This window comes from Plectropomus leopardus, chromosome 12 (genome assembly GCF_008729295.1).
Source record: "Plectropomus leopardus isolate mb chromosome 12, YSFRI_Pleo_2.0, whole genome shotgun sequence".
Lineage (NCBI taxonomy): Eukaryota > Metazoa > Chordata > Actinopteri > Perciformes > Serranidae > Plectropomus > Plectropomus leopardus.
In genome coordinates, this window is record NC_056474.1 from 2,068,464 (window position 1) to 2,092,792 (window position 24,329).

Here is a 24,329-nt window from a genome sequence, read left to right on the forward strand (position 1 = left end):
TGACCAGTCTGTTCAGTCTCTTTCTGTCCCGATCTGTGCTCCCTGCTCCCCAGCAGACCACTGCATAGAAAAGAGCAGATGCTACCACAGTGTCATAGAATGTCCGGAGCAGAGTCTTGCACACTCCAAAGGACCTCAGTCTTCTCAGCAGGTGGAGACGACTCTGGCCCTTCTTGTACAGGACATCTGTGTTATTAGACCAGTCCAGTTTATTGTTAAGGTGAACACCCAGGTATCGATAGGTCTCCACCATCTCAATGTCCAGACCCTGGATATTCACCTGTGTAGTCTGGGGTGTCTTCCTCCTGCGGAAGTCAATAACCATCTCCTTTGTCTTACTGGCGTTGAGCTGGAGATGGTTCTGCTCACACCAGTTGACAAAGTCTGTGATGACGGTCCTGTACTCCCGCTCGTCCCCCTCAGATATGCACCCAACAATGGCTGTATCATCGGAGACTTCTGGAGGTGACAGCTCCCAGAGTCTTGAAAATGTCTTGAGCAAAATTTCAAAACAGATAATCGTCAAAATGCCATATATGCTCCAATAATCGGCCCGGCCGATAATCTGTCGACCCCTCATTCAGAAGCCTTTCACAAGCATATATAAATACCTTTAAAACCTGAGCATATTGATTTGACTTATTGAAAACACGGAAAAAAGGCAACAATCTTGCCAGTAAAAGACCTGAAAATTTACAAGAAATAAGTAAAAGTTACAAGAAAAAATGTCCTGAAAGGGAGAAAAGGAAAAATATTGGCAAATTGTAAAAAAAAAAAAAAAATAAATAATAATAAATAATAATAATAATAATAATTTTTTAAAAGACTTCTGCATATATGTATGATATCAAAAACAGAAATAGATTTGTCTACTATTTTAGCTATTTCATTTTTTTCCCTTGTTTTGTTTGTCAAAGCGCTTGATAAACTCTGTCTATAAAGGTGCCATATAAATAAAGTTATATGTAACCTGTCCTGTCTTTGACACGTTGAGCTTTATTTCCCAAACTTATTCATATAAAGTCTTCTGTTGGCCACTGGAGGGAGCAATAAGAGACCAACACTGTAACAGGCCTGAGCTACAAGGTTATCCTAAATCAGCTCCCCTCAGCTGTTTGGAAACACAATAACATGCTGACAGCTTGTGTTAAACCTGTAATTTTATGGTTCATTCAAGTGCAACAGGAAGTTATTCCAAATCAGGCTGACAGTTTATTTTTCATTAGTTCTTTCCTGTTGCTGACAGATTGAAATTAGTTGTTGTATTTCATGGTAAGCATACAGCCTGTCGCTGAACTTCAAGTCAAATGAGGTGAAAATACATTGAAATTTTGTGATTAAAGTTAAAAACAAGTTTATATATTTCAGAAAACAAAATATCAAAATTAGAATAAGGTTATTACAGAGTAGGTTTTCAGTTACAAGGGATTTGCTTTGGTTTTTGTAAAAAATAGCGGCTACGAGTGGCACCATCTTTGACATTAATAACGTCATTTTTCTCAAAAAATATACTACATAGCATTTATTATTATTACATATTTTTATACGTAAGTATTCTCTTAGTATTTATATTGCATAGTATGGTAATTTGTTTTTAAGACTTTTTCTCCTGTGGATATTTACAGATGTGCTTTTATATTATGTTAATGATTAAACTACTCATTAAAAAAGATTGCCCAATTTTTCTGATTTGTTCTTTTGCTTCTTGTTTCCTTTGTGACAGATTGTCTACAACTGAGAATTTCAGAGTAATGTGGCTGACATCTACTTACTGCATCATCTTTGATAATATTTTAAGTGACATAAATAGAAAAAAAATATCTGTAATATACAGGGTGGCACACAACAGCATGAGTCATGATTTTATGTCAGCTGGTGTCCTAAAAACATCACTTCAGAAAAATCTCATTTCAGCTAAAATTTTGTCCCATCTCACCTGAATGCATTAACCATTTGTTAACATTGGGAAAGAGACCTCCTTAAATCACTGGAGAATTTTTTTTGAGACATGTTGACTTTTCAGAACGCATTTTTTATAGCCATTATTTAAAAAATTAAGTCCTAAAGACGTAAAATGCGCTTTTTTCCGAATCAAGATTTGGAATTCGGTCTTTCTCCAGACATACAATGAACGCGCATCGGACCCGCGGGACACTACCGCGAGAGCGCGCATGTAACTCTAAGAGTTTCTGACAGCACAGGCTTCCTACCGGCCGTAATAACGGATATTTTTGCTGTAATTAATCATTTTTTAATCACAATTCATCATTTTTACCATTTTACGACACATCTATACGCTGCTGGCTGTAAAGCAGTAATATGGAGGTCTTACCGTGTCTGTATCAGAGACCGTATATACGGTCTACGGTCTGTATTCAAACTACCGGTTATTAATGAGCAGCGGAGCTCTAGAGACAGTTACTGAAAGGTACTGAACGCAGTATTTTTAAAAGTTGAGCTGTGTAATAAAACATGGGGCAATATTACAAGCACCACCTTTTATTACCTTTTTATGGGCACGACACCTTCCGATTCTGTTAATTTGATTTCTCCGGTCGAGATTATAATATAATCCCCTGATGAATTGTATGTATATGTGTGTATATATATATAGAGAGAGAGAGAGATAAATATACCATTATCTGATAATCACGTAAATATTAAAAACGACAGCGCTGTCGTTATACCGCCGATTAGCTGCTGTTGCTAATTAGCTAAGCTACTACGAGAGGAATGCTCGTGCACCGGCGCTGTTCGCTTCGAGCACTCGGGTCATCTGTGTGAGCGAGCCTGTGGGTCGGAGTCAATGCTCGGGTACACTCGGCTGCGTTCGGCTGTCGTTAATCACTTCCACGCATGCTCTATGGGACAGTAGATCCGGTATTTTGCACTTTTCTACACCCGGGAAAAAGAGTATTCTCTGCTTCCTTATAATACATCCATGGCCTTCATGCGCCACTCATAATACATCCACGGCGCCACCGAATGAGGCCCCGCCCCCACGGCTGTATCCAGACTTCTTTTTTTGGAGGACACATCCTTCGCGCCCTTCCATTTCCCGAGATTCCTTGCGCGCCCGCGATCTTCAAAAATAACTTGCATAATGGCGGCACAGAGCGGAGATCGGAGCGTTGATTTAACTTAATGTGGGTTTTTGCTCATTTGAAAATCAAACGCCAGACATGTTAAACGTAGAGGGACATTAAAATCTCATAATTTCATTCATAATACGTGACGTTAGTAATGCTAACACGTAGCCACCTAGCATACTAGCTATGGGAGTGTTGAGCCAGCTCGGCGCTGCAGCCCCGCTGTGCTGCCCGCAGCAGAGGAGAGCTCTGCCCGCAGCAGAGGAGAGCTCTGCCCGCAGCAGAGGAGAGCTGCCCGCAGCAGAGGAGAGCTGCCCGCAGCAGAGGAGAGCTCTGCCCGCAGAGAGGAGAGCTCTGCCCGCAGCAGAGAGCTCTGCCCGCAGCAGAGGAGAGCTCTGCCCGCAGCAGAGGAGAGCTCTGCCCGCAGCAGAGGAGAGCTCTGCCCGCAGCAGGAGAGCTCTGCCCGCAGCAGAGGAGAGCTCTGCCCGCAGCAGAGGAGAGCTCTGCCCGCAGCTCTGCCCGCAGCAGAGGAGAGCTCTGCCCGCAGCAGAGGAGAGCTCTGCCCTCTGCCCGCAGAGGAGAGCTCTGCCCGCAGCTGAGGAGAGCTCTGCCCGCAGCAGAGGAGAGCTCTGCCCGCTGAGCGAGGCCGCCCGAGACCGCGAAGGCTGCGTCCTCCGAAGGATGCAGACCCTGAACTGGGACACAGCCTGTATAACAGTAAGGAGGAGAATGTAAAAAGTAGCTAACAGGAGGAAGATATAAAAACCAGCTGACATAAGATGCAAATTATAAAAACTAGTCAAGGGTAGGGTTCAAAACATCACAAAAACTAGCTAATGTCAAGGTGCTAAATATAAAACCTAGCTAACCTTAGGTCCAAAATATCACAAAACTAGGTAACATAAACATGCAAAATATAACAAAATGGCTAACAGTAAGGTTAAAAATATGAAACTAGCTAACGTAAGGAGCAAAATATAAACTTGCTAAGGTAAGGTTCAAAATATAAAAAAAGTAATGTTAGCAAACAGTAAGGTTAAAAAAAGACATAAACTAGCCAACACTAAAGTAAAAAATATCACAAAAACTAGCTAACATTAACGTGCAAAATATAACAAAATGGCTAACAGTAAGGCTTAAAATATAAAACTAGTTAACGTAAAGTGCAAAATATAAATGCTTGCTAACATTAGGTGTTACATATAAAAACTAGCTAACAGTATGGTACAAAATATCACAAAAAAAAACTAACAATAATGGACAAAATACCACAAAAATAGTAAACAGTAAGGTGCAAACTATAAAACTAAATAATGTAAGGAGCAAAATATAAACAAACTAACATAAGGTGAAAATCTAAAAAAATAATGTTAGCAACAGTAAGGTTAAAAAACATGAACTGGCCAGCACTAAAGTAAAAAATATCACAAAAAGCAAGCAGTAAAGTGCAAAATATAACAACTAGTGAACAGTAAGGGGCAAAATGTAACAACTAGCTGATTTTACGTACAAAACTTTAACAACTACCTAAAATAAGGTTCAGAATATAAAAAGAGCTAACAGTAAATATAAAAACTGGCTAACAATAAGATGCAAAGTATAGATAATAATATTAAAGTGCAAAATATCAAAAGCAGCTAACATAAAGGTGCAAAATATAAAAAGAACAGCTAATGTCAGTTGCTAAATATAACAGCTAACTAACATTACAGTTCAAAACATAAAAAAACAAGGTACAGTTCAAAAGAACTAGCTGCCAGTAAAGTGCAAAAAAAAAAAGCAAACAGGTTCAAAATATAAATATGAACAAACAATAAGGAACAAAATGTAAAGACAAGCTAAAAGTTTGTTGCTTAAATATGAAAACTAGCTGACATAATGTGCCAAATATAAAAATAGCTAAGATACAAAATAAAAAAAAAAATTAAATAAAAAAAATCTAATAGTACAGTACGAAATATTATTTTTTAAAAGCCAGTTGTATGGTGCGAAATATAACAAAATTACCAATGGAAAATAAGTGCAATTAAGGTGCCATGCAATGTAATTATAAGTATGTATTCTATATAATTATAGTTTGTCAATGTTTGTATTGTGTCAGATGTGAGATAGTTGGTGTGAGAGTTTAAGAGAGCATTTTTAATACAGGATTATTGTTTCCATAATATTTTCTCAATGTCACACTTTTGCACATTGATGCCACCTGGATCATTTTGCAAGATGTGGGACCAGTGATTGTTTGAATTTTTTTTTTTTTTTGCTGAGCTCTTCTTCAGACTAATCAAAATGAGTATTTGTGCACATTTAATAACAATGCATGCTTGGTGATTGGCTGCTAGAAGTAAAATTTTAAGTGCCCCATTTTATTTGACCCAAAAACCCAGGGGTCTTTCTTGCACAGACTGCTGCATAAAGAAGTGTGTCTCTCTTCTTTATGGTTTGCGGCTTGTAAAAAGTGGTAAAAACTGCCTCTCTGTTCCTATATCTCAGTGTGACATGCAGGAGCGGTAATCCCCCTGTGGTCCAGCAGCGTCCTCCCTCCCTCATGCTCTTGCTCAAGGGCAAACCGAGGCGCGACTCTGCCGCCGCTGCGCAGCTGCTGAAAACAGCGCAGCATCCTCTGCACGCTCCGCCGCTCCGGACCTCTCCTCTGTGGGATGAAGACGGAAGAGTCTCTCGGATGGAAGGACAGAGGACAAGCCTGCACGTCGCACCTGTGGCAGCTTTCAAAATGTCCAACATAAGGTGATCAGACGCCCAGAAGTCAGTTTTGCCCGCTAAACTTTTGGATTGTGGTGATAATAAGATTTCTAACCCCGCTGGATCGGAGTTTTTGGTCCATCATGAAGAGTCAGCCTTGAAAAGAAGACATGGATTTTGCGCGGAGAGTTTGGCTGTTTCTTCTTCTAAAACCACAAGAACTCAACTCTGGAAATGATGCTGTGAATCTCAGAGTTTCATATGTAAGTATCCCTGAGTGGGCTTTTAGATTTTTATTTTTTATTTTTGGAAATAAAATCAAGCATGGATGCAATAATTATGTGGCCACGCAGAAAGATAAATCACCTTTTTTACCATTAAAAAAAAAGAAGTTATTTGCAGGTAAACATCAACCAATAACTGCTATCAATGTCACAACACATAAGGGCAATAAAAACAGGTTAAATTAAATTTGAAAAAAAAGAAGAAAAAGAACTAAGAACATATTTGTCATTCTCTTGACAAATAAAAATAAAAAAAACCAAATAAATAAATATATAATACATTTCTGCATCATGTGATACAGCCCCGCTATCATGTCAAAGACAGTAACAGATACAGATAAATAATAACAAGAAATACACCTTTGCCGTTTTAATGCTCATTAACCCTAACCAGACAGAAATGTAATTTTTTTTTGCCAGTTGCCAAATTTTATTTTTTTGGACTCAACTTGCGGGTATACATCAACTAATAACTGCAGTCAATATTTAACCTGTCAAGACAAGTTAAATACAAAAATTAAAAAAACAGGACATAATACCAAGTGAAGAACTTATAAATAAAATAAATACGACTGCAGCTTTCTAATGTTCATTAACCCTAACTTGCCCCTTCCCCATGTTGCTTTCTTCCATTCTACAAGTTTCTGGTACATGCATTATAGAGAAAAAGTATAAATACAATTTATATTACTGGCTTAGTTGAGAGCCTCCTCCTTGGTCTCAAGCACAACATGTCCTGCACAATGCATCCCATCAACAGAGAGCTCCACATGTACAGTCTCAATTAAAGAACAAATCCACTCTTGAAAATCACTTTGTAAGAATAATGCATCATATGTCTGCTGCTTTTCTTTGTTTTCTTCGAGTTATGATGGTTTAACAGAGAACTTCTGGCTACATGCAATACTTTGAAAGTCCTGTTATAGGGTTAATCTATAATTTGAAACAATAATAGCATATGCAATACAGAATCACTTAAAAATCACTTTACAGTATCACTTAAAAATCACTTTAAAAAAGCTATACAGGAAAGTGCATCATGCAAAATACCCATTTAATATTTTACTTGTTAATGTGCACTTTTGAGCATTAACGGCTTACTCAAGGAAGTGAAGTGTGTTATAAATACCATACAGGGATGACATACATTTCTACTGCTAAATTTATGTCCCATAGCATCTGTGATGCATTACATAATGCTGTGTGAGGCAGTGGGTTCACATTTAAGATCCATTTTCTTTCTCCTATCGTCTTGCCCAATGTAACTGATGTAACTGATGATTAAGATTTCTGGAGGGATTCAGTTAAGCTTCAGCTTGGATATAATGTCCCAAACTGCAGAGCTCATAAAAGTGATTGTCATCAATTCATGGTATTTTCACCGCCGTCTCGTTTTGTAGGTCTATACCTTCTCCGTGTTTAAGCTATCTGGTGCAATTACATTGAAAGGTTTTTGCAGGAGAAGTAGGTCATCAGTTCAGTCTGCTGCACCTCAGAGCTCAGGATGAAGCCGAGGGAGGGCGACACACGTAACATGTTGGCACAGAGCACATGATATGTGCTGGGACTTTGTTTCCAGAAGTTTTACTGTCATTTCTGTCATTCACAAGTGTTTTAGCTGATTGTAAAACTTCTGTCTACAATTCCACATCACTTTTTAAATTTTTTTTACAACAGATAAGAGATCCTTGACAAGTTCATTCAAAGAAGAAAAAATGCAACAAAAGGACATGTGATTTATGATCAGAAATTAAACTTTAAAACAGGAATACTTTGAATCCTGCTCATTGACAGTTTTTAGACCTTCGCAGTGTGAGCACATGGACATCTCTAATTTAAGATGTCATAATCAATCACCTGGTGTAAACAAGAAATGCTTGTTATGATATATCACGAAGAAAAAATTGTTAAAGACTCACCCCATAAATAAAAAAAACCCAAAACCCTCATATAAGAGTAAAAGTGACAGAAAAGCACAACAACAGTCATGAGATAAAACCTTATTTTCACATGAATATCATTTATTATTTTTGGCAAAGTTTTGGTCGTGACGCACATTAAAACATAATGACAGCAAGAAGGAAGTAAACAGATAATATAGAAAATATTCCTCTGTGATATTTCAAATAATAAGAAAAAGGAATTTGGCAAAAACTCAGATAAGAAAAAAAATGAGGGTTGAACTAACGATTAATTTTATTGTTGATTAATCTGTTGATTATGTTCTCGACTAAATAATTAATTGTTTGATCTACAAATTGTTTCATCTATCAGTGTTTTCCAAAGCCCAAGACGGCTTCCTAAAATGACTTTTTTGTCTATAACCCAAAGATATTAAGTTTAATGTCAGTCAGGAGTAAAGAAACTATTAAAAATTCACTTTCAAAAAGCTGAAATCAGAGGATTTGTGGTTTTTTCCCTTTAAAAATGACAAACTGATTATTTAATTGTGAAATTAGTCCAGGATTAATGTAACAGTTGACAGCTAATTGATTATGTTTGCAGCTCTGAGAAAAAATGATGACAGCTAATCAGAAATTAAAAATGCACTCTGAAGCCTTGAAAAATATTACAAAATGGATAGAAAAACATCAAGAGCTACTTTTGGTAAATGAGGACATGTATGAGTATATTGAGGTCATCTGGTCTTCCCTTTCCTGTTAAAGTCATCTTGGAAGATAAGTTGACAGAAAAAGATATGGAGACAGAGTAAAGTGTCTTGTACAGTCCAGTTAACCCTTTGAAACCTGAGCAAATTTGTGGGATTTCTCTCCAAAACATGGGAGGAAGGCACTGTGCAGCTTAGGAAGAAATGACCCAAAGTTTAGCATGAAATTATTAAAAAGTACAAGAAAATTACCTGAAACTTTTTTACTGTAGCACATTATGATATACATTCATTTTTTAATTACAGCAGTTATTTTGACTTGCAAAGGCACATAGTGAGGAGGACTGTGCAGCAAATGTCCCAGTATATTTAAAGAAAATGAGCCGCCTTGACTCAAAATGGAGTGGTTTGTTATAAGATACAAAAAGACATGATAAGACACAATTTTAGTAAATTTGAAGGAAAGTTGTGATGCTTTGTGTAAACAATGGCGCCACAGATCACTACCTCCGCCATGATGAAAGTACTCCAATATTGAGAAAAACTCAAAAATGACACGCAAATTCGCAATGTTCGACTACCCTAAAAATGTAGCTTACTACTTTTATAACCAAGAAAACTAGAAAAATTAAATAATACAGAAAAAGAGTGAAAAAGACACAAAATGGCAGAGCAACTCTGGTAGGCTGCCAACCAGGACAGTACAGAAAGTGACTTGTATATCTTCAGCAAAATTTCAGTATGAGGATTTGTTAGTGAAAACATTGTCACTTTTACCATCATCAATTATGAGGTGAATCTGTTGTGCATGCAACGAACCTCAGCGACTGATCTATCTGATAAGAAATTTTGTGTTTTCCATTGGTATGCATACGGCATTTTTTTTTTGTTACTTTAAAGGTCCAGTATGTAGGATTTCGGGCAATACATCGTCAGAAATCAATTATAATATAATATGTATGTTTTCATGAGTTAATAATCCCTTGAGACTAAGACCGTCTCACTGTGTGACTGCTGTTATGACCTACACCTACTAACCAGCCAGTAGAAATGCTGCATTAAATGACGCACTAATTAACACGACTCTGCTGGTGAATGATAGATGCTAACAGATGCTAACAGATGCTAATACGTACTTTGAGCCCTCGTTACAAAATTGTCAGGCCAAGCTGGCCTCTTTTTCCAGCCACGACCGCATCCACATTCTCCTCCTCTTCTTCTTCAGACTTTTTCCAATAAATAAATGTCACTATAGCGAGGGCTCGATTTGTTTGTTTACATTTTGCTCTACCACCACAGTGGCGTAGATGGATGACGCACACATTTTGTTCATGCATATTGATGTCGATGGACGTACGTCGAAGCCTGCAATTCAGTAGGTGATGTCATCGTACAGTCTCCATACATAAAACTTGATACTTGATGTCGTACCCAAGTTTACTAGGATGCACATCGCACAGTGGAGCTGCACTAAACTTATAAGAGTGCTGAAATCTGCAGCAGTCTGCAGGAGGCTTAAGGGGCCGTTTACACAGCAACAGTTCTTACATGAAATGTTAACTTTTGTTGTGGTTTGGCCTTTCATTCACATGAAAACGGCGTTTTGGGTGCCTGAAAATGCAAACTTTTGAAATCGTGTTGCAGAGTGTAATCTTTACAAAAAGCCACCCCCTTCTGTCGTCGTTTAAACTGCGAATGCGTAGATCCTGTGAGAACGGCGACGTCATGGCCGCACTTGGCTCATGCGTGTTATGTTTCAGACAGATAGCCATGTGCGAGTAGAAGGTAAACAATGGCGGACCACCGAGCTATGTTTGTGCCGCTGACTCTGAGGTTATCAACACTGTCAGTCCGCGTGCGTGCGTTTGCCATTGTCTTCTTGTGTTTACTTGCTGCTCTGGAGAAGATATTGTGTCATTGCAAAGTTACACTGCCAACTACTGGCCTGGCATGCATACTACAGCATTTTCAGTTGTTTTTGTGGATCAGTTTAAACGAGGATCGTTTTCACAATGTTACTATATGAGCGTCTTATATAGGCCATTCTCGTCTAAATGTGGCTTAAGTATCATTTTTATTTTCTGCCCATTATTTGCTAAATATTTTCAACAATGAAAACATGCTCTATGTAATCTGCACAATACTTAAGCGATATTTTTGAAAAGACAATTGAGAGATGACTGTGTTTCCGCTGAGTGATGTTGTGCGACTTCTCCTCTGGTGATAACATCTCCAAAAACATGGCAATGGATGTTCAAAACACTAGCAGGTTTATTTCTATTGCAGCCACCACACTACCCGTCATTATTTCCAATCCAAGGTGACGTAGGCGTGTTTTTCGAGTGATAATGGAAAGGTGAGCCCCTTATATGTGGGAGTGGCTACATATGAAGGATTTCTGGGAGATGTAGTCCATGATTTCACAGACGAATTGTGGAAAACTTCCAGATGATCCACTCAACTTTTGAAGAGTTTCGTGATGCAATAACAGCTCTTGTAGCTCCTGCTGCATCATGAGGGAGCCAGTTCCTACAGACAACCACATAGCCATGGCATCATGTGCCACCATTGCAGTTTTGCAATATATGGCTTGTTTGAGTTGCCTGAAATACCACCTTATGTAAGCATAAAAACTTTTTTTTTGCCAACAATGGGAGTTGTTTTTTTTTTTTAAACTGACTTGTTTCCATTAGGCGTATTTTATATTTGCAATTTAAATTTGCGGGTTACTGGAAACCCACCTAGTGTTTGACGTGTTGGGCCACTCGTCTGTGTCCATATATACTTATATAACGTTCGTGCGAAAATGAGCCTTAATTTAACGTTTGAGTTAATATTCAGCTATCAGTTATGAGAAATTAAAACAGTAGTGTTGCAAAACATGTGTCAAGTTGAGTGTGTGTGTGTGTGTGTGTGTGTGTGTGTGTGTGTGTGTGCGTGCGCGTGTGTGTGTGTGTGTGTGTGTTCATTCGTGCCAGTCCATGGCTCTGCTCTACTTTCAATCTAATTATCATAATTATTTGCACTGATGATGACTGTATCACATCTGGCTGTTACGAAAATTAAATTTAATTCAACTAAAATACTTTTTTTTTTATCTCTCTGCGTTGTTTAATTCTTTACCTTTATTTTCTAAACAGTGCGCAGAGGCAGATATTCTCTTTCTCCAAATGTAGCTTATTGTTATTCACATATAGTTTAATACACCACAGAGTACATAAAGGTCATTTTGACATTTGTCGTGGTTCTGCAGCGTTTGTCACCTTTAACAGAGGACGAGCTGTGTTTCTGTGACATGATTCGTCACATCCTGACAGAAATATGCTTTGAACCTGTTTATCTGCTTTATGACGCTGCAAATGGACCTTAACCTATTTATTCTGATAGCAAATGGGAGAGCGCGGGATTCAGTGTATGAGACGAGCTGATCTGAGATCAACCTGGGCCAAATAAGCAGATCAAGTGAAAGCAGATAACTAGCGTCTGGCTGGACGTGTGAAGGGATCAATGCATTTCAGGACAGGAGGAGATGGAGAAGAGAGCTTAGTCAATATGAAAAGGATACAATGGTATTTCTCTGTCAAAAGGGGAACAGAGAAATGTAATCCTCTCTTTGGAAAGCTTTTTCAGTTATTAAAAATGTCAGACTCTGTCACTGGCTGAAACGAAAGAGTGATTTTAGGGGAGAGAAGAGGTCTTTGGTATTGTCTTTATTTAGACTGTGACTTTGGTCTCTGATCAGATTACCTGCAAACTGTCCTCATGCTTTATTTAGAGATATAATACGAAACATTTCCGTTTTGAGATGTTGTATATTTTGTTGTGGGGCTAGGCGATATGGGCTGAAAATTATATTGCCATATTTTTAGGTTATATCTCAATACACGATATATATATGAATATTTTTAAATCTCTCTCATTGAAAAATCATTCAGTGTCATAGAATTATACTCAATAACAGCAAAAAGCATTTTTTTGCCACACAACATCAATTTTTAGATTAATTTCATGCCGTTTTGCAACATGGTAATCCAGTAGAGACTTAATTTGTACATTGTTCTATTATAAAAAGTGACTCATGCCAACCACCAAGCTCATGGTAAGCTAATACATACAGAAACATTTAAAGTTACACGCTCATCAAGTTATTTTAGTATGATAGTTCTGATAGCGCTGGTCTACCTCATGACTGATGTCGCCACATAATGTTAGCTGCAAAAGCCACTCAGGTGGTATATGGTAACGTCACCATCACTATAAGGCTGAAATATTGTGGTCAGCGCAGTTCAGTGTGATGAAATTCTGTAGACTGTATTTAGCCACTTGTTAGCAACCACCTTTTATAAGAAAAAAGCTTCAGAGTTCACAAGTGGGGTATTTATTGACATATTTTATGTCGTAGAACAAATCATGAAAGTGTCCTCAGCTTGTGTTCACCACAGACTGTATTTAAGGCCTTAAACCAAAAACCCATCCACAAAACACTTTAAGACGAGGGACCCTGGAGTGGTCAGTTGGGCAGTTTAAGAGTTAATAGAAACCCACCTAGTGTCAGAAGCATTCTGACCTACTGGGAATACTGGTTTAGGACAGGAGTGATGCTGTAGTTGACTGTTCATACGGCTGGACATGGCGCTGATTACAATGCAGTCAACTAGCAGGTTAGTTATAAGTCATAAACAACATAATCTCTTGCCGTTGAACTTGTCTGACTATTTCAGCTTCGACCCATACCAGCAGAAGTTCCTGAATCTCGTTGTCTCTCTAGTTAGACATTTTCAATACCGTCCTCTTACAAGTGACCCTTCTTTTCATCCTTGGATAATTGTTTTCTTCCAGTTTCGCATGAACCAATGAGTGAAACGCCATCAACACAGCCAATTCTGCAGACATTTACCTGCTCTGTTCACACTTAATCAGATATTATATGGACTTTGCACTAGGAAGCGGGAGGGTAAGGTCTGTTTAATGTCCAGTCCAACTGATCCGGACATTTGTATTGTCCTGTGCAGCTCCACAGTGTGTAGATAATTTGTGACTTGCACGTGCAAAAAAGGCTTTATGGGGTTTGTAATACTGCCTAACCGACTATTATTGTTTGGGAACATCGAGAGAGAACTTTGAAAACATTTTGGCTTTTAGCAGTGTGTTTCTGTGGGACAGTAAAAATGACAGAGTGCATCTTTAAGGTTGCTGGCAGGTCGATGTCCAGGCTGTGCAGGCACACAACGAGTGACCGCCATCCTAAATCAGTGCTGGTGAAAACCTCTGGACTTAATCCCTCTGACTCACAACTATGGCTGCCCTAGTTTGTGAGAGGCAGTTGGATAACAGGGAGCTGGTGGTCAGTGGCCAGGCTGAAACATTTCTATCATGTCTCTGGACCTCCCTCAGTACCATCATCCAATCAGAAAATCACAGGCAACGACTGAAGCCTTCATACTGTATATTGCACTGACATTCATACCTGTGTCCTTTAAATATCTTATATCAACTCTGAATTTTTAGGCTTTCCTTGCAGAAGAGAATATTTATTTATTTATTTATTGTTACCTGTTGCTTCATTGCTGTGTGTATGAATTATAGTGTTTTCTCTGTATTTGACCTTCTATAATATTCAAGAATTCTATTCAGAGATGTGTTATAAACCACTTTTATATTGTAAATACTTACATGTTGAACTTTTCTATTTGTAAAAAAAAAAAGAAAAAAATAACAACAATTCCAAAAATCCATATTTACTCTTCTTGTAGCTCTGTGTTGGTCTCCTGTACCTCCTGAGGGATATAATATTTTGTTTGCTTTTTTTTTTTTTTTTTTTTTTGCAGTTTTATGCTCCACTATGGTCACCAGTTAGCTGCTAACATTGTCTGTCTGCTGTTGCCAGCTGCCGACTGGAAATTATGCTAATGAGCACAGTATTACTCTGCATGAATAGTTAAAAGTTGAATTTAATTTCATTTATAAAACCCAGTATCACAAATCGAAATATATGCACCAGAATGTTTTACAGCACATGACATCCCTCACAGCTTTAACACCTACAGTGGATATGGAAAAAAAAGCCCTTTAAGTGAGGTAAAATCAGAAAAATGAGCTGAAAGACGCTAAAACTCTGTGTAGAGGAAAATGCATACTTTGTTCGTCATTATAAGCAACCTTTTTTAACACACATTCATTGTTAATATAGAAATATTGATTAAAGCAGATTACAGGTTAAAGTCAGTTAGCTGTAAAACAACCCTCGTCACACAGAAATAGCACTCAGCTTACACAAATTTGTGCTTTAAAGCCTCAAAGTGACCATGCAGGAGCTTATACGACTTCATAAATGAGTGGAATTTATGCTTATAAATGTGAATTTTTAAAAACACTTTTACGGCAAAAACTGATATATGCATTTAATTTAAATTAATTAATCACAGAGTATGCAATTAATTTGATTTTTTTTAATTGCTTGACCCGTAACCCTGGTTAATTCGTATCTAGGCTCTTTATTTTTCCTTTAACCCTATGTGCATATTTTTGCACTCTGTGTGTGATTATCTGATCTGCGTGTTGAATTCAGCCACATTGTTCACATATTTCAGAAGCCTGCATGATGGAATCAGATGACTTACTGCCTCTTACCTTCTGCCATCTCGTCTTCTCTCCCCGCCTGTAGCTGTAAGTAAATTCTAGTACAGGAGAATCAGGATGAAAAGATGGCAACCATGCTGTTACCAACGGGTCCTGATGGCTTGCGGCGGTTCACTCGCGAATCCTTGGCTGCGCTGGAGCAGCGGATTGCGGAGGAGCAGGCCAAGAACGCCAAGGGTTGCCACGAGACTCACAGGAACGCAGAGCCACCCAAACCCAGGCCCGACCTGGAGGCAGGCAAGCAGCTGCCGCGCATCTTCGGTGACATCCCTACAGAGCTTATCGGGGTGCCACTGGAGGACATTGATCCGTTTTACTACAAGAACCAGAGGGTGAGAGCTTCTGTGTGTGTGTGAGAGAGAGTTTGTTGGGTTTGTGGCGCTACTTTTTGTATAATTCCAGCAGATATTTGAAGGAACTAGGGGCCAAACAAGAATAGTCAATTACACCCTTTTTCCATGAACATTTTTGACCTAGTCAAACCGTGCTGAGCTGTGCCAGAGATGGACTATTTCTAGAGTGAGGCCAAAAGTGCGCCCGTCCTCCTCCAGACGGGTAGCAGTGACGTTTGGCCATTAGTAGGTAAAATCAACTGACCCCTAGTGCCAGCGTGCATGTTGCAGAGCTCCACTCAACCTGTGTGTGTGCAGTGTGCTCATCTCTCAGCACTTTTCTGGCTTCTAACTAGCCATTTTTAGACAGAGATGGCGCTATAGGGCCACTACGAAGTCTCCCCTTTATTCTGCCCTCTGCACTTTTACCATCTGACGGTGGCATCATGCAGTGTGTGATTATATACTGCATGGCAGCATCCCGTGGGCGTGACGTTTAACACACGAGTGTTCGCCTCTAGGCTGACATAACACGTTGCGTTGGCAGCACTTTATTAACAATAACAAAGGCAGAACATCTCGATCACAATCATTTACCTTCTCTGTTACATGGCGTTTCGGCGCTGTTACTACCTCTGTATGGCTCAGAGGCGAGACCACTCTGACGCCCCTTTCTAAGATCTCATGTTTATATATATTATACAGGTCTCACGGTGCAGGCTGGTCAGCAGGTCGGTGATGAGAAACAACTGGGGCCCTGAGTTTATCATTATTTCTCTTTTTATTTCTTCATTTGTTATTTTCAAGGCAGAACATGAAGAAAGGGCGCTAACGGGCTCAGCTAATTGTTATTGGGTTGTTTGTTTTTTTGAGCCAGCGGCACCCCTCCAGCGTGTGGCGCTCTATGCGACCTCGTATATCTCCTTTGCCAAGGGCCGCCCTGGACAGTATATTTCCTCCTTGTTCACTGATGATCTAAACCCTGGGTTAAACCCTGCTGCTGACTGATGACATGTTGTGGACTGATCTACCAGTAGCAGTTTGACACGCAGCTTAATGCAGTGTGTGTAGTACTGCCCGAGCGAAACCATGGCAACACGGGCGAAATCAAAGCAATTTATGCTTGCCAAAAATTTTACTATCGGAATTATCGGTATGACATCATAAATCCCATAATCGGCCGATAATTATCGTGCATCCATAGAGGGAATCTTTGGAAAATTAAATGTGAAACAGCCGCAGTGAGATTTTAGTTAAAGAGCCGCAGACAACAGACTCTTACTGCACCTCTGCAGACAGCTCACCTCCAACAGGTAAATGTCTTTACCTGCCGGGCTGTGTGAGGGGATGAGGGGAAATGTCGTCATCAGTTTAAGTCAGACCTCTAAGCGTTTAGTTTTGTTGTGATAGAGACTCGAATCCCTGTGAAGCTGGGCTGACGTGCTGAGTCTAATCAAACCAAGACAAGCCAGCAAATGAGGATGGGAAAACGGTACAAGTGGGTCATCTTAACTCACCCAATTACTCGCCCAGTGTAATGTTTAATTTTTGCATGCGTCCTGCATTCCTCCACAAAAGAATCAAAAAACAGAAAAAAAGTCTCGTACTGATGAGAAGTGTGCCTGCACTGTTTATGTGGATTTAATTTAAACATCATGGTTTTAATAAAAATACATGTGTTCGGGAAGTATTGAGCATACGACTGGATTAATGAGCCTTGGATTAGACTGCATGCGTTGTGTGAAAGTTTGTAAAAGGATGTTTTGGTATAGTTTTGCCATTGTTAAATATGGACCCCTATGACTTTAATTGTCTGAATTGTCATTTAAACAGAGCAGAGAACATTTCTGCATCTTTATACGCTTACATGATTTCATCTCCAGAAGAGGTTTATGATGGTAAAAATGCTAACGGATGATTAAACATTGGCAAAGCACAGTGTCCATCATGCAACTATTTTACCAGTGCATGTTCCTGCAGGTTAAACTGTCAGCAAAACAGATGATGGATTTGTGAACATGATATGTCAGTGATCCTCCCGATCAGCCGCGGTCCTCACTGAACTCACAGAGTGATGTTTCGGAGCAGCTTCTTTGAGACCAGGACGACTGCATCTTTTGTGGACGCAGAAATAGGATTAGCAAGTTTTGATTTGCAGAGTCGGTAGATCAGGCTGCTGCCCATTAACGGGCCGCTTATGGAGAGATGAAAAAGGACGTGGCAGTCATTCTCAGGGTCTCTTTGTTTTGGCATGTGATGCGCTGCTGGATGGGAGGATTATCCAAAGACGAAAAAATATTTAAATAAATGCCACATCTGTTGGGGAAAGGTTCAACCCGCTTTGGAGTTGCCTCCATTATCTCAACTGGCCCTGCTGACTGCGTGTACGTGCACTCGCTGCTTTCTTGGAAGCAGAAGTGCTTATGGTGGAAGTTAACACAGATGGTCGTCTGAGCGGGAGACTCGACATAGCAACTATATTATCATCATCCCTGCAGAGGAGAGAAAACAACTGCTGTGCATGACGTTTGGGAAAATGTTAATACGTTCTGATGACTTGTTACAATATGTGTTGGCACATTTAAAAAGTGTGATTTTTCTCACTAATGGTTTTCTCTCTGTTTTCTTTGCAGACTTTTATAGTACTTAACAAAGGGAAGGCCATCTTCAGATTCAGTGCCACATCTGCAATTTACATATTTAGTCCGTTTCACTGCATCAGATCAGTCGCCATAAAAGTTTTAGTCCATTCATATCCTTTTTGATGCTGCAGTGCCTGTGTCTCCTCCTGACATGGATGTGTGAAATATATCATATAAAGTTAAGTTATTTTCTGTTGGACCATTTAACATGTTGCTTTAATCAGATTGTTGAGTTAATCTTCTTGATTTCTTACAAAAACACAGGACACACAAGTTAGAAGTTATGAGAACATTACCACTAAGCCACTAAGAGGCTAAATAGGCTTATAACTGTGACTTGTTGGAGGAAATTCATGCTGAAGTCCAGAGATGCATTTTTATAGTGATATATTTTTAAAAAAAAAAAAAGACTGGAAACTAGAATAAGAAAAGCAAACGAGATGAAATGTGATATTTGTGATGTGATGTCAACAAAATGAGACGGTCAACAGACAACTTAGGAGCCAAACTCCCCCTCTTTGTCTAACCGCTGCCACACTATTCGTTTACTCCACTACAAAAATGTAGACTGAAAAAAGACAGCTGATTTTATTAATCTAGTAGGCTAAGAAAAGTTTAATTTGTATTTGCAATATTAATCATTTCTATTATTAAAAAATCAATACTTGGCATCAGTGCATTGATACAATATGCTAAAATATTGCGCTACTATGCTGTGACAGTTTCCCCCCAACTGTAGCCTGCATATTTGGGGGTGAAAACACTTATTTTCTGAAAGAAAAAAAAAACAAACAAAAAAACTAAAGTTAAAAGAAGTGATTTGAGGATATTTTAGTAGTGAATCATCAGAATTAGGTGACAAGTATTTCGCTTCAAAGTAAAAGTGTTAATGTTTTACTTTTTTGTTGCTCTAAAGACTAAACTGTAAATCAGAACAAACCAGTGTGAAACGTTTCCACCAAAACAACAGTTTATACGCTGTAAAAAAAAAAGTCTCCTCCTTCCTTCTCATACTGGCAGATAAGCCAATTTCTAATATTTACTGATTTCCCCCCGAAGGTTTCTATTGGATTTTTCCATAGTCCCATTTTTGAAACAGCTTTGTAATGGTCCTCTCTGGCATTGCAAAACAAATCCCCTCATATCCCTCTTTTAATCTCTGAAATGAAATAAGAGCAAGGAGATTTCACATCATGTGACGGCTGCCTATTAGTTCTCAGACGGCCGATTCGTACTTTACATGCAGGAGAGGACGTTTCCTCCAGCTCTCCTCTACATGATAAAACATCTATTGATCAAATTATGTTAAGGCAAAGCAAATTTATTTATATAGCACATTTCATACCCAAACTGCTTTACATATTGCACAAGTAAAAGCACAAGAAATATGATAAAAACAATAAATAGATTCTTCTTTAAGACATTTACCAAATGTTTTTATAATTATTTAATGTGTTTATATAGCATCTTTTAAAAATCATGTTTGCAAAGTGCTTTTGACAAATAAGCAAAGCAGAAGCAAGACCGCAGAGGCAATATAACAACAGAGAAACAATAATATACAAATATAAAAATAAAATATAAAAATATACAAATGAAAATACAATAATGATAATGATAATTTAGTCCAGCTAGAGAAAGGATAAAAAGAAAAAATTAAATGATAAATTTAAAGAATTTTTTACATCAGATTAATCACATGAAAAGCTGGAAACATTATTATTTACGATACATTTGGAATAGAATATTCTGATAAATGAAAATGATTTTATTTTGATTTATTTTTATTTTTGATGATGATTTTGCCTTTCGAAGTTAGCAGCTGACAGCTTTTGTTGTCGTTTCATTCCCCTGATTTAATGTTGAATGGAGTTTACTTACATTTTCCATAATCTGCATTTACTGTAATGCTGTGTACACACACACACACACACACACACACACACACGCACACACAGTGGTTTATCCTAATGGGTATATTTCGTAGGATTACAGAGCAACATTGTGTTACATTGTTGGCTTTATCACAAAAAGCTTGTTTGACTTGAAAACTGTACTTTCACTTTCCTTAACCTCCTCTCCACATTGTTCAGCTTGTTTATCATGTTCACCATACTGACCAACTGCTGCTTCATGGCCATGTCCGACCCGGCGCCATGGACCAAGTACCTGGAGTGAGTACTCGCAGTATTAATGTTCAAACTTTGTGACAGAAATCGAAACATCATGCGTTCTAATGTGGAGCTTTGCTGGTATTTGTTGTTTTTGTCAGTGATGATAGAAGCATCAGACATGTAAGTATATGATGCATGTCATATGTACTGAAATTAAAAGAAGTATTGTGATGTGCACGGCGTGGAAGATGTGAGCAAGTTTATCATCAGTGGGTCATTTTTAGCATGTAGCATGCAATCTGCATCGACTTTTACTTTTGTTTGTTCATTTACTTTTGCAGCTTTAGACATTTATTCATAATGAATATGAAAGAGAAACAGCTTACCTCGTTACTGAGAGTTATCTGTATGTTAAATATAGCTGCTTAACTCAACTTAAAGATTTAAAACTGAAAATCTGAAGGGACTTTCTAAAGTTGTTTTTTTGTAGGTGTGATTTTGAATAACCACTGGCAAGTTTTACTTTTCATACGTATTGTATTAGTAATCATGGAACATTTAATACTATAAGTGCTCATTATGTTACTTTTAACAGTGAATGCATGTTAATTCATATCTAGCACACAGAGATATCACTCCTCAGATGTGTATGTTACATTCAGAGCATGTCTGTGGCTGAGAGCTGGAACTGTCTGCACACGGCTCTCAACATGGAGGTGGTTTAAGCTAGATGTACACAATGTGATTTTGGGCTATCTCAGACAAAGATGACCATCATTACAGAAACATGGAGACACCTTTGGTTGTTGCTGTAAAAAGTTGGTTCTACGTCGCACAGTGAGAGGTTCAAAGATGGCCTTTGTCGTGGTTGTGAGATCAAGGGTTTTGGGTGACTGTCTCACTGTGTGACTGCTATTAAAACCTAGGTCTGCTAACCAACCAATAGAAACGCAGCATGAAATGACGCACTGATCAGCACCACTCTATTAAATGCTAAATGCTAGTAGATACTAATAAATGATTCAAGCTGTCACTGCTAAATTGGCGTGCCAAGCTCGCCTCTTTCCCCGCCACGACGGCGTTCACATTATCCTCCTCCTTCTCTTTTATGACACATAAATGTCACTATAGCGAGGTTTCAATTCATGTTTGTTTACATTTTGCTGTTAGCACCAATGTACGATTTTTTAATAATAGATTTGATCAATTTTTAAAGTACATGACAACAACAAAAGGCAGCAAAACAAAACAAAAAACAAGAAGATTATGACGAGACAGCACCAAGATCAAGACACACAATCACAGAACAATATTTCACAACACGGGGGCTCACGTGCACTAACATACACATGCGACCGTATCGGCTACCACAACAAAAAACAGAGAAGCTCAGATTACTCTGCTATATTTTTACATAGCAAATAGATGTTTGATGCTATATCAAAGCTCTGAATGTTGCATACACTTTCTGTAGATCATCAGCTGCACAATTCTTTTTTATTGTTCATGCTTTGTCTTTCAGTCCTGCACAAATACACAAATCTATTCTGAACTGTTGATATTTTGCAGCACTGAACTGAGAGCTGATTGCATTTTCTTTCCCCTCCGTGAATATTTTTCAGGTATACTTTCACTGGCATTTACACTTTCGAGTCGTTGATAAAGATATTAGCGAGAGGTTTCTGCATAATGCCGTTCACCTTCTTGAGAGATCCATGGAACTGGCTGGACTTCACCGTCATCGTCATGGCGTAAGTAACCATTTACCGTCATTAGTAGCTGCAACATTGTGCAGAAACATTCAGTTTAAATCATCCACCTTAATCAGATTCTGCCTTGTAGTGCAGTTTTTGTGCGGACCCTAATCATTGGCATATTTTTTTTTTTTTTTTAAAAAAAGCATTTTGTCAAAGTGACTGTAGTCAGTCCATCATCTGGAGCGGTGACTTGAAGCGCCACGAGCGTTAAGCCTATTGTAGAGGTCACAGATCTGTGTGCTGTGTGATGCAGGTGGCAGATTAGACAGGTGACCTCTCTGTGCAGCATTGTCCGAGACCAATCATCCTGATAGGACATTTGCTTTGTTTGAAAACAGCGAGACGAAATCCCCTTTTACTGCGTGTAGATGCACAGAAAGCTGTCATCACCTTCAGCAATTAATTTGTTTTTGATTAATTATGGTTCAGTCAGCTAATTCGTCTGTCATTTCCTCCCATAACTCATACTATTCTGTTGTTTTAACTCCTAAAGAGGCTATAATCTGTGGTTTTATATATAGATACTGTATATAGAGAGAGTGGATCGCATGGCTGAGTTGCTTGTAATGAATAACTCACAGAGAAATATCTGCTGACTGTAGCTCCGCTCAGCTGTAAGGAGCATTTTAGAAACTTTTACTGTTGTGATCATCACATGGTGCTGCTTTGTCAGGGACCTTCCACGTCTACTTAGACATTTTAGGTTTCCTTACGTGTGTCAGCTGTTTACGCTCCGGGATGTCGTTACTGTGATGTCAACAAATGCACATGTGGTGAGCTGAAGCAGCCTGGTCCTTATGTTTACCCAACAGTCACGGATGGTTAGGATTAGGCGAAAGATGCACATGGTAAAGTGTCGAAAAAAACATACACATCCACACAGGAAGCAAACTTCAGGCTCCTGCACGAAAATCAGTTGTTTGTGGGAAACATCCACGTATAAGCACACTCACGCTCCTTTTATTACGTGTCACCAGCTCTGTTATTAGCTGACGCTGTCCGTCAGTGTTTCATGTGCAGGCCAGCATTTGATAACAACGCCACCGTTCTGTCTGAGCACGTTCTCATCTGAAGCTGTCGAGTTGCGTTCAGGTTGATGCGGAAGGTGGCTTCTGGGGGCATCGTTATGTGTAGCATAGAGGACTAAGTAAGCCTGAAGATTAAGTGTTAACCCTGTTGATCATAGAGAGCACAGGAAGTAAATTCTTTGCTAAATCTTCTTGCAGATGTTTATTAATCTCACATCAAATTCCAGATATGTGACAGAATTCGTCGACCTCGGAAACGTCTCAGCGTTAAGAACCTTCAGAGTACTACGAGCGCTGAAAACCATCTCAGTTATCCCAGGTGAGTCCAGGTCAAACCGTTGTCCGTGTCCCATGTTAGCGGAAAAATGTGTATCGATATATCGTCTCTTCTCCTCCGTCAAGGTCTGAAGACCATCGTTGGCGCGTTGATCCAGTCTGTGAGGAAGCTGGCGGACGTGATGATCCTGACCGTCTTCTGCCTCAGCGTGTTCGCCCTCATCGGCCTGCAGCTCTTCATGGGCCTGCTGCGGCAAAAGTGCATCCGCAGCCTCGCACACTGCATCAACTCCTCCTACAGCCCCAACGCATCTTTCATCTGCAACAACCGGACCTGGAGCTCCAGGGCAGACTTCCTCACCTGCGAAGGTCAGCCAAAATACAAGAAACTGGTGTTAACCCTTTGAAACCTACATCGACATCACTTTTCTCGTGTTGCTGTCAGATACCTTGCATAAGTACTGAAACCTTTGAACCCAGACTGGTGCAATTTCTTTTAAAAATATGGTGGAAAAAAGACCCTTCTTCTTTCAATGCTTATTGCCTTGTTCTTATGTTTTTGAAATAAATCAAGCTCATTTGCTCAGCTTTTAAGGGGTTAAGTAAGCATTTCACACATGCACAATGCCCTGAATTAACTTTATTTTACTTTATTTTTTCCCTTTCTTCAGATAATTTTTACAAAGTTGAAGGAGCAAAGGATGCCTTAATATGTGGATATGGAAATGATGCAGGGTAAGTGAGTGGTTGTCCTGCTTACTGCTTGTTAATCATCTGCCGGCTGTTACGTAACATCCAAATATTTAGCGTCTAATGGCTTTTGATCCCATGCATGTCATGCGTATAATTGGATACAGTAG

At 39.0% G+C, this 24,329-nt stretch overlaps 1 protein-coding gene across 1 annotated transcript in view; it reads left to right on the forward strand.

Moving 5' to 3' along the window:
* The first annotated feature begins 5,987 nt into the window (after positions 1–5,987).
* LOC121951180 (sodium channel protein type 4 subunit alpha B-like) overlaps positions 5,988–24,329 on the forward strand; it is a 58,443-nt gene continuing 40,101 nt past the window's right edge. Inside the window, exons 1-8 of the mRNA XM_042497419.1 lie at positions 5,988–6,052; positions 15,346–15,652; positions 18,286–18,404; positions 20,379–20,468; positions 22,031–22,159; positions 23,421–23,512; positions 23,596–23,838; positions 24,141–24,204. Coding sequence (XP_042353353.1) covers positions 15,386–15,652; positions 18,286–18,404; positions 20,379–20,468; positions 22,031–22,159; positions 23,421–23,512; positions 23,596–23,838; positions 24,141–24,204 — 1,004 coding nt within the window. The 5' untranslated portion in view covers positions 5,988–6,052; positions 15,346–15,385. The remainder of the gene's footprint in view (positions 6,053–15,345; positions 15,653–18,285; positions 18,405–20,378; positions 20,469–22,030; positions 22,160–23,420; positions 23,513–23,595; positions 23,839–24,140; positions 24,205–24,329) is intronic.